Source organism: Hemiscyllium ocellatum, chromosome 35 (assembly GCF_020745735.1).
Source record: "Hemiscyllium ocellatum isolate sHemOce1 chromosome 35, sHemOce1.pat.X.cur, whole genome shotgun sequence".
Taxonomy (NCBI): domain Eukaryota; kingdom Metazoa; phylum Chordata; class Chondrichthyes; order Orectolobiformes; family Hemiscylliidae; genus Hemiscyllium; species Hemiscyllium ocellatum.
The window spans coordinates 10,250,134-10,267,240 of NC_083435.1; the positions used below are offsets into that span (position 1 = coordinate 10,250,134).

At 49.6% G+C, this 17,107-nt stretch overlaps 1 protein-coding gene across 1 annotated transcript in view; it reads left to right on the plus strand.

The window, feature by feature from the left end:
- LOC132832949 (tenascin-X-like) overlaps positions 1–3,915 on the plus strand; it is a 171,531-nt gene extending 167,616 nt beyond the window's left edge. The window contains exons 74-75 of the mRNA XM_060851197.1: positions 462–625; positions 3,301–3,915. Coding sequence (XP_060707180.1) covers positions 462–625; positions 3,301–3,402 — 266 coding nt within the window. The 3' untranslated portion in view covers positions 3,403–3,915. The remainder of the gene's footprint in view (positions 1–461; positions 626–3,300) is intronic.
- The last annotated feature ends 13,192 nt before the right edge of the window (positions 3,916–17,107 follow it).

Genomic DNA, 17,107 nt, shown 5'->3' on the forward strand with positions numbered 1-17,107 from the left:
AGAGATAAGCTTTTTCCAGCAGAGGTGGGAGAAGCAGAAATGGTGGATTCATATATCAGGTGCGTCTGGACAGATGCATGAGTAGGTGGGGAGCAGAGGGATACAGATGCTGAGGAATTGGGCGACAGGTTTAGACAGTACATTTGGATTGGTTCAGGCTTGGAGGACCGAAGGGCCAGGTCCTGGGCTGTAAATTTTCTTTGTTCTTTGTTCTTTGTCTGTCTGTATAAAATCAGGGACATGGGAAGTGTGCACACAGTCGGAAGCAGCTGCTTCCAGCTCTCTTGTGAAGACTTTCCACCATGTCTCCATGGTAACCAGGCAACAGGCCAGGCAGGTATCTGATATCTTAACAACCCCCTTTATGCGGCATTCTGTTTTATCTGGAGTTACGAGCCAGTTTAACAAGGAGCGAGCTCTGAGTCACTACTGCAGTCAGTGAAGCTGCTGTTTTATCACAGGGAACTCCTTGGCATATCATCACGGCAGTAACTTCACCACCATCGATGCTGACAATGACGAGGCTCTCACAAACTGTGCTGTCTCCTATCGAGGAGGCTGGTGGTATAAAAACTGTCATCGTGTCAATCTCAACGGAGAGTATGGAAACAACAGGGACCATCAGGTACCCACCCCATTACTCACCCTCTCACTCTCCGTCTCTCTCTCTCTCTCTCTCTCTCTCTCTCCCTCTGCCTCTCTGTCTCGTTCTCTCACTCTCACCCGCTGACTCTCACTCTCTCTGACTCTCACTTACTGACTCTCTCTCTCTCACAGTCTCTCTCACACATGGCCACTGTTGCACACAAGCAATCTCACTCACTCAGTTTCTCATTCTCACTCCCTGATACTGACTCACTTGCTTATTGTCCCTCTCTCTCTCTCACTCATTCACTGACAATCTCTCTCACTCCCTCACTCTGATTCTCCCTCACTCTCTCTCACTCCCTCACTCTCTCTCACTCCCTCACTCTCTCTCACTCCCTCGCTCTCTCACTCCCTCGCTCTCTCACTCCCGTACTCTCCCTCACTCTCTCCCACTCCCTCACTCTCTCCCACTCCCTCACTCTCTCCCACTCCCTCACTCTCTCCCACTCCCTCACTCTCTCCCACTCCCTCACTCTCTCTCACTCTCTCACTCTCCTCACTCTCCCACTGCCTCACTCTCTCTCTCACTGCCTCACTCTCTCTCTCTCACTCATTCGCTTTCTCTCACTCATTTGCTCTCTCTTACTCCCTCGCTCTCTCTCACTCCCTTGCTCTTATTCTCCCTCACTCTCTCGCATTCCCTCACTCTCTCTCACTCTCTCACTCTCTCACTCTCTCTCTCTCACTCTCTCTCTCACTCTCTCTCTCACTCTCTCTCACTCTTCCACTGCCTCCCTCGCTCTCTCCCACTCCCTCACTCTCTCACTCATTCGCGCTCTCTCACTCATTCGCACTCTCTCACTCATTTGCGCTCTCTCTCACTCCCTCGCTCTCTCTCACTCCCTCGCTCTCTCTCACTCCCTTGCTCTGATTCTCCCTCACTCTCTCTCACTCCCTCAGTCTTTCTCAATCCCTTGCTCTCTGTCACTCCCTCTCTCTCACTCCCTCACTCTCTCTCCCCCATTCCCTCGCTCTCTCCCACTCCCTCACTCTCTCACTCCCGTACTCTCCCTCACTCTCTCCCACTCCCTCACTCTCTCCCACTCCCTCAGTCTCTCTCACTCTCTCACTCTCCTCACTCTCCCACTGCCTCACTCTCTCTCTCTCACTCATTCGCTTTCTCTCACTCATTTGCTCTCTCTTACTCCCTCGCTCCCTCTCTCTCTCTCTCACTCCCTCGCTCTCTCTCACTCCCTTGCTCTGATTCTCCCTCACTCTATCGCATTCCCTCACTCTCTCTCACTCTCTCGCACTCTCTCACTCTCTCCCACTCCCTCACTCTCTCTCACTCTCTCACTCTCTCTCTCTCACTCTCTCTCACTCTCTCACTCTCTCTCACTCTCTCTCTCACTCTCTCTCTCACTCTCTCTCTCACTGTCTCTCACTCTTCCACTGCCTCCCTCGCTCTCTCCCACTCCCTCACTCTCTCACTCATTCGCGCTCTCTCACTCATTCGCACTCTCTCACTCATTCGCGCTCTCTCACTCCCTCGCTCTCTCTCTCACTCCCTCGCTCTCTCTCACTCCCTTGCTCTGATTCTCCCTCACTCTCTCTCACTCCCTCAGTCTTTCTCAATCCCTTGCTCTCTGTCACTCCCTCTCTCTCACTCCCTCACGCTCTCTCCCACTCCCTCACTCTCTCTCACTCCCTCGCTCTCCCTCACTCCCTCACTCCCTCACTCTGATTCTCTCTCACTGTTTCACTCCCTCACTCTGTCTCACTCCCTCGCTGTCTCTCACTCCCTCTCACTCCATCGCTCTCTCTCACTCGCTCGCTTTCTCTCCCACTCCCTCGCTCTCTCTTACTCCCTCGCTTTCTCCCACTCCCTTGCTCTCTCTCACTTACTGACTCTCTCTCTCACTGATTCTCTCTCACTGATTCTCACTCTCACTCACTAATTTTCTCTCTCTCACTGAATCTCTCATTCACTGACTCTCTGTCACTCACTGACTGACTCACTCGCTGACTCTCTCTCTCACTGACTGACTCTCTCACTCACTGATTCTCTCTCCCACCTGATTCTCTCTCACTCACGGATTCTGTTTCACTCATTGACTCTCTCTCTCTCTCTCTCTCTCTCTCTCTCTCTCTCTCTCTCACACTCACTGAATCTCTCTCTCTCTCACTGACTCACGCATTGACTCTCTCACTCATTGACTCACTCACTGACACTCTCTCTCTCACTGAATCTCTCTCTCACTGAATCTCTCTCACTAACTCTCTCTCTCACTGAATCTTTCTCACTCACTGACTCTCTCTCTCACTGAATCCCTCACTCACTTAATCTCTCTCACTCATTGAATCTATCTCACTCACTGTCTCTCTCTCTCTCTCTCTCTCACTGACTCTCTCTCTCACACTGAATCTCTCTCATTCACTGAATTTCTTTCACTGACTCCCTCATTCACTGACTCCCTCATTCACTGATTCTCTCACTCACTGACTCACTCTCTCACTGACTCTCTCGCTTACCTACTGACTCTCACTCACTCACTGATTTTCTCTCTCTCTCTTTCTCTCTCTGACTCTCTCACTCCCTCTCGGTCTCCCTCAGCCCCTCTATGACACTCTTGTACATCCTGACTTGCTGTATAATGACTGGTTGTTCACTCAGAGTGAACACTGAGACTGACTGCCTTTTCCCTTCTGCAGGGTGTGAACTGGTATAGCTGGAAAGGCTTCGAGTTCTCCATACCCTTCACTGAGATGAAGATGAGGCCTTATAAGTTTGTCAGTTCCGTCAGGAAGGAGTGAGGCACAGGGCCACCTCCAGGGGACAATTCTAAAGCTCGCAGCTAATTCTTCCGCCCGGACTTTTTGACTTTACTGCGGTCGTCATGAAGCCGACGATGTTTTGACCTCTGTTTATGTTCTACTGGGATCTGGGCCTGTTGACCTTTGAACCCACCAACAACAAGACCCAACACCAGCGTATGGCCTATCACTCGTCGGCTTCAAATTGTGTGGTTCCAAAATTATTCACCAAATCATAGAGTTAACCAAATGTTGGAGAAGGAATTGGAAAGGGTAGGGGGGAGGGTGGGGACATCCGAAGCTCCAAGACTTTGGATGCTGCTGTTTTCTGATCGCCAGCCTCTTGTATATCTGCTGCTTTCTAGTATATGAGTGCTAGGATCAATCTCTAATACCAGAAACTGCCCCCATTGCATTTTAAAGAGATTTAACTTGATGAATTTTGTTTTGAAGTTATTTTGTATGTTTTTTTTTCTCTGTTATTTTGAAATACATTTGATGTGCCTTTTCTAATCCCTGTGGTGTCCTGTCTTATCTCGAGATTGTAGGGGTCTTTGGAGGGAGGATTTCCACCCAGATATCCTCAGGGGATTGGGGCATGAGGAATAGCCACTTGACGTCTCGAGCATCCCATAATGCAAGGCTCTCCTGTTGTGCTTCTGTGCCCCCACCCCCGACCCCAAGCATGGGCCTCTGCATTACCCATCCCGATAGTTAGTCAACCGCACAGGTCTGACCCACCCTCCAATGGCTATGTGTCTTCATTGGCTCCAAATCCAATCCACGCGCGTTCATACCACAACTCTTAATATCCTCAGCAATGGAAGCAATCCTGATTGGCGTTCTGAAACGGTACATGGACTCCCCACCACACCAGTTTGAACCGCATTTTTGTCGGAGGGTGTCGAATTTTATTTTTATTCCCACAGTCCTTTTTTTTCTAACTGAGCCACCACGGACCAGCCGCCGCCCCCACCCACTTCCCTCCATTATCACAGGGAACGTCACTCCTGGGGGAGAGAGGAGGGTGAGGGAGGCTGGGTTTTAGAGTCTGTTGAAGGAAGGTTTGACCATTTTCTGAAGCGCACTGGTGGACAGGGGGATAGGGAAGGTAGAAGGAGAGCTTGAAGTGTTTGATCAGATGTGATGGTATTGAATGTTTTCGATGGGCTGAATGGCCTGCAGCAGTTGCTAAAAGGTGAGCGATCCTGAACATAACAGTCCCGACACCTTTCTGAAGTTTATTGAAGTGGTGATGATCCCCCAGGCCGACCAGCTGCTGGGATGTGACCCCCTTGCTCTTGGTGACTTGTTGGCATACTCTTTGGGATGGTACTTAGTCCATAAGACAGAGGAGCAGAAATTAGACCATTCAGCCCATCGAGTCTGCTCCACCATTCCATCATGCCTGCTAGGTTTCTCAACCCATTCTCCCATGTTTCCACATAACCTTTAATCCCCTTGGCAATCAAGAATCTATCTAACTCTGTCTTAAATATCCTCGGTGACCTGGCCTCCACAGCCTTCTGTGACAATGAATTCCACAAATTCTCCACACTTCGGCTGAAGAACTTTCTCCTTATCTCCATTCCAAAAGGTCTTCCCTTTACTCTAAGACAGTGTCCTCAGATCCTAGTGTCTCCTATCATCTTCCCAACATCTGCTCAGTCCAGGCCGTTCAGTATTCTGTAAATTTCTATAATATCCCCCCCCACCCCCGTACCCCCATCCTTCTAAATGCCATTGAGTATAGTCCCAGAGTCCTCAAACATGCCTCATTCTTGGGATCATTCTCATGACCCTCCCCTGGACCCGCTCCAGGGCCAGTACATCCTCCCTAAGGTATGGGGCCCAAAATTGCTCACAATGCCCTCAATGTGATCTGACCAGAGCTTGCTAAAGGCTCAGGAGTACATCCCTGCTGTTTTATTCTCATCCTCTCGAGATGAATGTCAACATTGTATTTGCCTTCCTAGCTCCTGACTCATCCTGCAGGTTTGTACTCAGCGGGCACACACAGATTCCTGAGGCCAGAGAATTCCAAAGTGCTCTGCTTGGGCCAAAGCTCCTGCACTGACTCTATTCCCTCAGTGCTCAGTTGGTCACTGAGTATCAGTGAGATCCCAAACATCTCCTTTTAGAACTGGAGCTGAGACCTTGCTCAGAGGGTAACAGGTCAGGACTGAAAAAATCGGAGAAAGAATCTTGAGTGAGGAGATTTGGAAATTCTGACTTGGGTGTGATTCCCATTGGCTGGTCCCTATATTAGAGAGGAATCTATTTAATCTTTGTTGGAATGTGGGTTGGCCACAGGTAAAGATCAGAATTTATTGATGTCAAGAAGGTGGTAGTGAGCTGCCCTCCTGATCGCAGCAGTTCATGGGGCCACATGGATCTTAGGGAGGGAGCTCCTAGTGGGATTGATGGAACAGCGATGTCTTTCCAGGCAGGAAAAGTGAGCGGTTTGGAGAGAAACCTGAAAGTGATGGGATTCCCATGTATCTGCTGCTGTGATGGTGGAGGTAGGAGGTGAGGAAGGTGCTTTCTACGTACCTGCAGTGCGTCTTACTGAATGGACACACTGCTGCTCCTGAGCAAGGGAGTAAACGCAGAAAGTGTGGGATGTGATGCCAGTAAATTGGATTCGGAGAAATTCAGGTGCTGTATCTCCCATGTCAGGATTCATCCAGGAAGGGTCTGTCTACCTGGGAACACTCTCCCAGTGCAGCCGTGAGGGAGCTCCACAGTCTTTCAGTTCCCATGTTAAACCATGGACCCTACCTTTTCTCTCGAGTGAGTCACTTCTTTCCAATCTGAGAAAGGCCAAAGGGGTTACTTGCTGTTGTTCTGGCCAATATTTACCCCCCCTTCAACATTATCAGATCATAGAGTCAGGAGATTTCACAGCTCATAAAGAGGCCCTTCAGCCCATCGTTTCCACACCAATCATCAAGCACTTATCTATTCGAATCCTAGTTTCCAGCACTGAACCCTCATCTTCTTCCTCCGGACCGTCCAACCCCAGGGCATCAATGTAGATTTCATTAGTTTCCTCATTTCCCCTCCCCCCACCTTATCCCAGTTCCAAACTTCCATCTCAGCACCATCCTCATGACCTGTCCCACCAGTCCATCTCCCTTACCACCTATCCTCTCCACCCTCCTCTCTAACCTATCACCATTACCCACCTCCATCCACCTATCACACTCTTAGCTACCTTCCTTCCAGCCCCACCCCCTCCCATTTATGTCGCCCTACCCCCCACCCACCCCCCAGCTCACAGCCTCATTGCTGATGAGGGGCTTTTGCCCAAAATGTCGATTCTCCTGCTCCTCAGATGTTGCCTGACCTGCTGTGCTTTTCCGGCATCACACTCTCGACTCTGATCTCCAGCATCTGCAGTCCTCACTTTCCCCTAGCTCTGTATACCATGGCATTTCAAGAGCACATCTCAATACTTACAGTCATTGAGCACAGATCAGACCCTTCGGTCAAACCAGTCCATTCGGAAACAGAATCCCAAACTAGACTAGTCCCACCTGCCTGCTCCTGGCCCGTATCCCTGCAAACCTTTCCTATTCACCTACGTATCTAAAATGTCTTTTAAACACTGTAATTGGACCCACTTCCACCACTTCCTCTGGAAGTTCATTCCACACATGATCCACTCTCTGTGTAAAGAAATTTGTCCTTCATATTTTTTAAAATCTCACTCCTCTCACCTTAAAACTGTGCCCCCTAGTTTTGAAAACCCCATCCCGGGGAAAAGTCACCTGACATTGACCCTGCCTTCACCCCTTGTGATTTTACAAGGTCACTATGCTCCAGAGAAGTCGGTTCCTGCCTCTCCTGATCTTTCAGGCACTGCGTTTCAGAGACTCACCGCTCAGAGTGAAAACATTTCTCCTCGCGTTCCCTCTGGACCTCTTGCTCCTTATTTTAAATCTACACCCCCACCTGGTGATTGACCCCACTCTTAGATCGGGAGAAACGTCTTCCCTTATGTCCCTCATAATGTCATACTCCTCAATTAGGTGTCCCCTCAGCTTTCTCTGTTCCATATTAACCAGCCTTTCCCCATAATGAATATACTCAATCCAAAGCAATCTCCTCGGCATTCCTCCATTGCAATCCCAGCTTTCCTGTGAGACCAGAACCACACACATTGCTCCAACTGTGGCCTCATTACACCATTACCTGGGGCTCCATTATTATCATGTACCAATTCCCTGTGGGATCTTCCTGTGCACATACTGGCTGCTGTCGCGCCTACACCACGTCAGCACCTACACTTTGAAAGTTCTTCATCAGCGGCTCGATGCTTATGAGGTTGTGGAAAGTATTTAATGTGATGCACATGTATCGATATGACCAGGATATGGGTTACACAAGTTAGTGAGGTATTAACTCTCCTAGAGATTACTAGTTAAATCTAAAGCAAGCTCTAAACTCCTCCTCGTTCTGACACCAACGTGTTATAAAAAGAAGATCCTTTTGTGATGTCAAATTTGAACTGAATTCCATTTATTTGTCGATATTTCATTACATTTTGCCATGCTCCATCGCAGGGTCTCATCCTGTTCTCATCTCCGAAAGAAAATCTCTGCATTCAGTATTCTTCTTGATAGGTGGAAGAAGGAAGGGGCAGAAGACAAAAGAGAGAGATGAAGGACAGAGAGGGTCTGAGGGAGGGCGAATTACTTCCCAAAGCGGAATCCAATGCCCCCTTTATTGCGAGTGAATGACTGCAGGCGACCAGCCATGGAGGTGAGAGACTGGCTCTCCTGACTCTCACTTTCCAAGCCCCTGGGATCCAGGATGTTGCTGCAAGTTGCCCCGTACTCCCTCTCAAACTCACCATCAGTCAGGGGAACGGTGACACACTTGACACCCTGTTTCTGGCTGTCCAGAACCCACTTCTTGAGATGTCTCTGGCTCTCGAGGTGCTCCCCGTTCAGATGGCCCAGGAGCAGTTCCAGACGTCGCTGAGACACTAGCTCCGAGAGCCAGGTCTGCAGGTTCGATTGCTGACCCTCTGTGACTCCAGCTGTGAACCTCTGGTAATGTGGAGGTGCTTGAGCAGAGATCAGTGCGAGCAGGTACAGAGCTGACAACTGAAGGAACAAGGACTTCATCTAGGAGACGGGGAAACACATATTTAACCAGCTATCACATCAAACTGCCTGAAACACCAGCTCCAACATTCAACAGATTAGATTTGTAAACCAGCCAAATTCCTATGATTAGATTCTAGATTATACCTCACTCCAGGGATGTGTTATTCTACACAGAAAACAACCAAAACCCACTGTCAGATTCAAATCTATAACTCTGTCCATATACTCCATTGCTCATCAAGGCCAAATACCTACATTCACAGGCTACACCAATACTATATACAGAATCTACACACACACTGTTATCTGCACTCTTGTAGCTTCTTGTATCTACTCTCAGACTCTAAGTCTACAATCAGGCACTAAACTTAAACTTACACAGAATCTTTCCATAGTCAGAATCGGCACTTAGACCCTATAGCCACACTCAAGCTCAGAATCTACATTTAGATCCTATGCCTACCACACTCATACTGAATATACAGTCAGCTCCTGTATCTACACACTCACACTGAATCTACAGTCAGCTCCTGTATCTACACACTCACACTGAATCCACAGTCAGCTCCTGTACCTACACACTCACACTGAATCCACAGTCAGCTCCTGTACCTACACACTCACACTGAATCTACTGTCAGCTCCTGTATCTACACACTCACACTGAATCTCCAGTCAGCTCCTGTATGTACACACACACACTGAATCCACAGTCAGCTCCTGTGCCTACACACTCACACTGAATCTACAGTCTGCTCCTGTACGTACACACCCACTGAATCCACAGTCAGCTCCTGTACTGACACACTCACATTGAATCCACAGTCAGCTCCTGTACCTACACACTCACACTGAATCTACAGTCTGCTCCTGTATCTACACACACACCCACTGAATCCACAGTCAGCTCCTGTACTGACACACTCACATTGAATCCACAGGCAGCTCTTGTACCTACACACTCACACTGAATCCAGTCAGCTCCTGTATCTACACACTCACACTAAATCTACAGTCAGCTGCTGTGCCTACACACACACCAAATCTGCAGTCAGCTCCTGTACCTACACACTCACACTGAATTCACAGTCAGCTCCTGTGCCTACACACTCACACTGAATCCACAGTTAGCACCTATACGTACGTACTCACACTGAATCTACAGTCAGCTCCTGTACCTGCACACTCACACTGAATCCACAGTCAGCTCCTGTACCTGCACACTCACACTGAATCTACAGTAAGCTCCTATATCTACACACTCACACTGAATCCACAGTTAGCACCTGTACCTACACACTCACACTGAATCTACAGTTAGCTCCTGTGCCCAAGCACTCACACTGAATCTACAGTCAGCTGCTGTACCTACACACTCACACTGAATCCACAGTCAGCTACTGTGCTTACACACTCACACTAAATCTACAGTCAGCTCCTGTACCTACACACTCACACTGAATTCACAGTCAGCTCCTGTACTGACACACTCACACTGAATCTACAGTCAGCTCCTGTACTTGCACACTCACACTGAATCTACAGTCAGCACCTGTACCTACACACTCACACTGAATCCACAGTCAGCTCCTGTACCTACACACTCATGCTGAATCCACAGTCAGCTCCTGTACCGACACAATCATACTGAATCTACAGTCAGCACCTGTACCTACACACTCACACTGAATCCACAGTCAGCTGCTGTACCTGCACATTCATACTGAATCTACAGTCAGCACCTGTACCTATACACTCACACTGAATCCACAGTCAGCTCCTGTACCTACACACTCACATTGAATCTACAGTCAGCTCCTGTACCTACACACACACATTGAATCTACAGTTAGCTCTTGTGCCTACACACTCACACTGAATCCACTGTTAGCACCTATACGTACATACTCACACTGAATCTACAGTCAGCTCCTGTACCTGCACACTCACACTGAATCCACAGTTAGCACCTGTACCTACACACTGAATCTACAGTTAGCTCCTGTGCCCAAGCACTCACACTGAATCTACAGTCAGCTGCTGTACCTACACACTCACACTGAATCCACAGTCAGCTACTGTGCTTACACACTCACACTAAATCTACAGTCAGCTCCTGTACCTACACACACACTGAATTCACAGTCAGCTCCTGTGCCTACACACTCACACTGAATCTACAGTCAGCTCCTGTACTTGCACACTCATACTGAATCTACAGTCAGCACCTGTACCTACACACTCACACTGAATCCACAGTCAGCTCCTGTACCTATACACTCACACTGAATCCACAGTCAGCTCCTGTACCTACACACTCACATTGAATCTACAGTCAGCTCCTGTACCTACACACACACATTGAATCTACAGTTAGCTCTTGTGCCTACACACTCACACTGAATCCACTGTTAGCTCCCTATACTTATACACACTGAATCAGAGAATTGCTCCAATGCAGAATTTAGCCCATCGGGTCTGCACTGACCCTTTGAAGTCTATCTACTCAGACCCAGTACCCCACCCTATCGCCATAACACCCACATTCACTAAGGTTAACCCACCTAAGCTACACATCCCTGGGCGCTATCGGCAATTTAGCAAAACCAATCCACCTAATGGATTGCGGGAGGAAACCAGAGCACCCAGACGAAACTTACATAGGCACAGGGAGAATGTGCAAACACAGTTGGACAATGGTAAAATCAAACCTGTGTCCGTGTGACACCTCCAGCCAGTTCCTGCACTTACACTCACACTGAATCTACAGTCAGTTCCTGTATTTAAACTCACACTGAAACTACAGGCAGCTCCTGTACCAACACTCACATTGAAACTACAGCCAGTCCCTGAATTTACAGTCATGCTGTATCTACAGTCACACTGTACCTACAATCATACTGAATCTACAGTCACACTGTACCTATACTCACACTGAATTTACAGGCAGCTTCTGTACTTACACTCACACTGTACCTACACTTACACTGAATCTACAGTCACGCTGTACCTTTACCCTCACACTGAATCTACTGGCAGCTCATGCACCTATACTCACACACTCAGTGAGGGAGAATGCCACGTTTACAGTTGCCTTGAACCTCTTGTTGTCCTCTTGGAGCTCCTGTCCACTCCCCTTGTGTTCTGCACCGCTGACCATCTCAATATCTATTGGTCAGGGCTTGCAGCCTATGACCTGGAGCTCAGTCTGTCTGAGCAGCAGAGAGAAGATCTGCTCTGAGCCTGGGAATGGCTCTGAAATGGGATTGGTGATGCTGATGGAGACTGATACTCACTGTGCTGAGTCTGGCTCCCTAGGTAAAGTTTCGATTGCAGCTCCTTTCCCCTCTGAGGTGCAGTGTGTCTCGCGAAACCTGCTGCCATTCCGACCTTATATATGCCCAGAGTCTGTTCAACTGCTTCCCAAGGAAATTCTTCTCTGAAGTTGAGGAATGTCAGCAGGAAGTTTAAGTGCAGTCAACCTTTTGCGAAGGTGCATTCTTGCCACCAGGATACATCAGCAAGTTGGCCTCCTTCCCAACCACTGCCTGTCAGACCAATTATTGAGTTTTAAATTAAGCTGAATGACTCATTGCTGTCTTTAATATGTTCCTCGACTGGCAAAGACATTCTTAAGCTCCTCCACATCGCCATAGAAACATAATGAAGCCATAAAGTGTAGCTGAAATAAGTTACCAAAGGTCCAATTTGTTTCTGCTGCCAGAAAGCTTTGCTCATGTCTATCTGACCTCAGAGGTCAGGCTAGCTGTCAGGTTTTTCGGGATGAGTCCTCCAAGGATGGAGCCATCCCATCATGCAGCGCAATGGTTCACGGACCCTGCCCAGTGTGTAGGATGGAGTCAGCATCCTATTGGTGGAGCCTGACCCTTTATCCGCATGAGAAAACAGCACCTCGTTTGTCACAGGGAACAGGTCGAATGCATAGATACCAGTGTATTTCTGAGGCTAAATAGCATTTTGGTCTTTGTAGCAGTAGGGATAACAAGAGATCAAGAGGTAGGATTCTTAGTGTGGTTCTACAGGGTTTGGTGAGGCCAGGAGTACTGTCACAGTGAGGTCTCCACGTTTGTACAATATCCTTGTCTGGGGGGTAGGTGCAGCCATTAGATTGATTCCCAGGATGAGGACATTCCCCGAGAGGGGTACTCAAACATTTTATCCAGGTATTCTTCCCGGGTGTGACAGACAAAAGGCAGTGAACCAACTCCAAATTTAATTTAACCAAACTCTTCGTTATTGGAACTCTTTAAGTACTCAATATAAAACATACAGTCATTGCAGCATTTTCTCCTTGTTTCATCCAACCTAACTTCAACTTTAACTCCCTTTATTTAACCTCACTTAGCTTTCATTTAATACTCATTGATCCCTAATTCTTTCTTTAACTTGAATCTGAGTGAAGCGGACAACTTTGTCTCTAGGGTAGGTCTGATCTCATGGCGCATTATTCTCTCTGAAAGTAACGTCAGAGCTTTTCCAAAGTCATCTCGAATCCTCTTCTCCTCTGAGAGAAATTCTGTCATTCCATTAACGTTTCTCCCAAAATGTGCTCCAAATCCAGAAGGTTCGCTGGCATTCGGCCAATGAGTTGATTCAATCCTGATCACATTGTTTAACGCCAACTAATGGACTTCTACTGGTTAAAAAAAAACTCCCAAATATTAAACAACCATATTCCCTATTCCATATAAGGTACTACGGTACCAGAATGTCCAGCTGGTCACATGACACCTGCCTCATGTGGTCAACCCAGCAATCTGAAAGTCACAAGATGCAAATTGTTTCCACAGAGGGTGGTTCCTGTGTGGAATGAACTTCCAGAGGAAGTGGTAGATACGGATACAGTTACAGTTTAAAAGATGTTTAGATAATACATGAATAAGAATGTTTGGTGAGATAGGGGCCAAGCTCAGGCAGGTGAGACTAATTTAGTTTGGGATTATGGTCAGCATGGACTGGTTGGACCGAAGGGTCTGTTTCTGTGCAGTTAGACTCCACGTCCTGGCTGCAGGTCACAGTTTAAGCCATCTTAACCAAAATTCCCAGCATGCTCGATTGTTACACTTAACCAGTCTTGTCAGCATATCAGCTGCTGGTCACCTGACCACAAGGATCTTCACCAAAATGATGTCCTCTGGAGAATGCTGAAACATGATCTGATTGAACACTATGTAATTCAGAGAGGGTGGGTTAGACATGGGAGAGGGTGTTACCTCCCACCCCGGTCTGGGAAATCAGGAGCAGACTGTGGTATCAGGACAAGGGGCCCACCTTACTCAGACTGACAGCAGAAGAAAGACATCCCCACAGAGAGCTGTGAATGTCTGGATAATAGTGGATGTCCAGCTGTTGAGTATGTCCCAGACTGAGATTGAACAATTAGTGGGCACAAAGCAACTTGAGAGAGATGGAGATCAGGCAGATCCATCAGAGAGACGGGGATCAGGTGGATCCCTCAGAGCGACAGGGATCAGGCGGATCCATCAGAGAGATGGGGATCAGGCGGATCCAACAGCAAAATGGGGATCCGAATTAGAATCCCCACAGTGTGGAAACAAGCCCTTCAGCCTAACAAGTCCACACCAACCCTCCGAATACTCCATCCAAACCTATTCCCCACTACACCGTGCCACCGTGTGGGTGGCACAGTGGTTAGCACTGCTGCCTCACAGCGCCAGAGACCCGGGTTCAATTTCCGCCTCAGGCGACTGAAAGTGTGGAGTTTGCACATTCTCCTCATGTCTGCGTGGGTTTCCTCCAGGTGCTCCGGTTTCCTCCCACAGTCCAAAGATGTGCAGGTTAGGTGAAATGGCTATGCTAAATTGCCCGTAGTGTTAGGGGAATGGGCCTGGGTGGGTTGCGCTTCGATGGGTCGGTGTGAATTTGTTGGGCCAAAGGGCATGTTTCTACACTGTAAGTAATCTAATCTACACTACATTTACCCCTAACTAATGCATCTAACCTACACATCCATGAACACTATGGGCAATTTAACATGGCCAATTCACCCTAACCTGCACATCTCACACTTGTATCTCCAATCACACACTGCACCCACACTCAGTGAGGGAGAATGCCACGTTTGCAGTTGCCTTGAACCTCTTGTTGTCCTCTTGGAGCTCCTGTCCACTCCCCTTGTGTTCTGCACCGCTGACCATCTCAATAGCTATTGGTCAGGACTTGCAGCCTGTGGCCTGGAGCTCAGTCTGTCTGAGCAGCAGAGAGGATCTGCTCTGAACCTGGGAATGGCTCTGATCCATCAGAAAGATGGGGATCAGAATTAGAATCCTTACAGTGTGGAAACTTCGGCCTAACATGTCCACACCAACTCTCCGAATATCCCATCCAGACCCATTCCCCATTACTCTACATTTACTCCTGACTAATGCATCAAGCCTACACACCCCTGAACACTTTGGGCAATTTAGCATGGCCAATTCACCCGAACTGCACATCTTTGGATTGTGGGAGGAAATCCACACAGACACACGGACAGTCGTCCGAGGCTGGAATTGAACTCGGGTCCCTGGTGCTGTGAGGCAGCAGTGTTAACCACTGAACCACCGTGGCTCAGAGAGACGGGGCTCAGGCTGATCCATCAGAGAGATGGGTCAAAGGTCGCACTGAGTGGCAGAGTGCTTCTCCTTTTTCTGAAGCTAGTTAGCAGTATGCAGTTGGATGATGGTTAGTCTGTAGCTCAGCTACATTGACCCGTCACAATACTGTCACCTGTAGCACCTTGGCCGATTGAAAATCTGGCAGGTTTGAAATTCCCAAACGACTATTTCACCTTCAAAAGCCTTTTGCATTAGTGAGCGTTGTATTTCTCTTTGTGAGGAGGGTGACATTCTCCCTGGATGGCCTGGTGCTAACCTGAAGCTGCCTCGTGTGTATCTGATTGTCACTGGGAAGGACACATGATGAATCCTGAGACTCTTTGGAGTTACTATTTTAGAGCTCACTGTATCATTTCTGACTCAGGCTGACATTTAATGTTAAAAATCACACAACACTAGGTTACAGTCCAACAAGTTTATTTGGAAACACTAACTTTCGGAGCGCTGCTCCTTCATCACGTGGTTGTGAAGGTTAAGATCATGCTCAGTGTCCCGTCGCTGGGGTCAGGGTCCAGACCAGGCTCAGTGTCCAGACCCCAAAGTCAGTGTCCAGGCCACGAGGTCAGTGTCCAGGCCACGAGGTCAGTGTCTGGGATAGGGTCAGTGTCCAGGCCAGGAGGTCAGTGTCTGGGCCCAAGGGTCAGTGTCCAGGCCGGGGTCAGTATCCAGGCCCCGGGGTCAGTGTCCAGGCCATGAGGTCAGTGTCTGGGACAGGGTCAGTGTCCGAGCCAGGAGGTCAGTGTCTGGGCCCAAGGGTCAGTGTCCAGGTCCGGGGGACAGTGTCCAGGCCGGGGTCAGTATCCGGGCCCCGGGGTCAGTGTCCGGGCCGGGGTCAGTATCCAGGCCCCGGGGTCAGTGTCCAGGCCCTGGGGTCAGTGTCTGAGGCCCAGGGTCAGTGTCTGAGCCCGGGGTCAGTGTCCGGACCCTGGGGTCAGTGCCTGAGGCCCGGGGTCAGTGCTTGAGCCTGGGGTCAGTGTCCGGACCCTGGGGTAAGTGTCCAGGTTGAGGTCAGTGTCTTCACCCTGGGGTCGGTGTCCAGGCCCCGGGGTCAGTGTCCAGGCCCCGGGATCAGTGTCCAGACCAAGGGGTCAGTGTCCGGGCCCCGGGGGTCAGTGTCCTGGCCCCGGGAGTCGGTGTCCAGGCCAGGAATGGTGTCCAGGGCAGGGTCACTGTCCAGGCCCCGGGGGGGGGGTCAATGTCCAGGCCCCGGGGGGGTCACTGTCTAGGCCCCGGGGGTCAATGTCCAGGCCCCAGGGTCACTGTCCAGGCCCCGGGGGGTCAATGTCCAGGTCCCGGGGGTCAGTGTCCAGGCCGAGGGGTCAGTGTCCAATCGGAGGTCAGTGTCCAATCTGAGGTCAGTGTCTCTGTCCCGGGGTCGGTGTCCAGGCCCCGGGGTTGGTGTCCAAACCCCAGGATCAGTGTCCAGGCTGAGGTCAGTGTCTCCCCCTGGGTTCGGTGTCCAGGCCGAGGGGTCAGTGTCCAGGCCCCAGGGCCAGTGTCCAGGCCGAGAGGTCAGTGTCCAGGCCGAGAGGTTAGTGTCCAGGTCGAAGGTTCAGTGTCTAGGCCACAGGGTCAGTGTCCAGGCAGAGGGATCAGTGTCCAGGCCGAGAGGTCAGTGTCCAGGCAGAGGGATTGGTGTCCAGGACCCGGGGTCAGTGTCCAGGCCGAGGGGCCAGTGTCCAGGCCGAGGGGCCAGTGGCTAATATGTCCCTCCTTCCCGAATCAATTGGAATGTGTCTCAGGCATCAAGCAAAGAACACACGGCAAAACCACAAAATGGTCAGAGAGACAGAGAGGGAACTCTGCACAACACAGGTTCCCCAACTTCCTCCCTCAGCCCCATCCTGACACCCTCACCTTCCCCCAGCCCCACCCTGACCCCCTCACCCTCTACCAGCCTCACCCTGACCCCCCTCACCTTTCCCCAGCCCCGCCCTGACCCCCTCACCT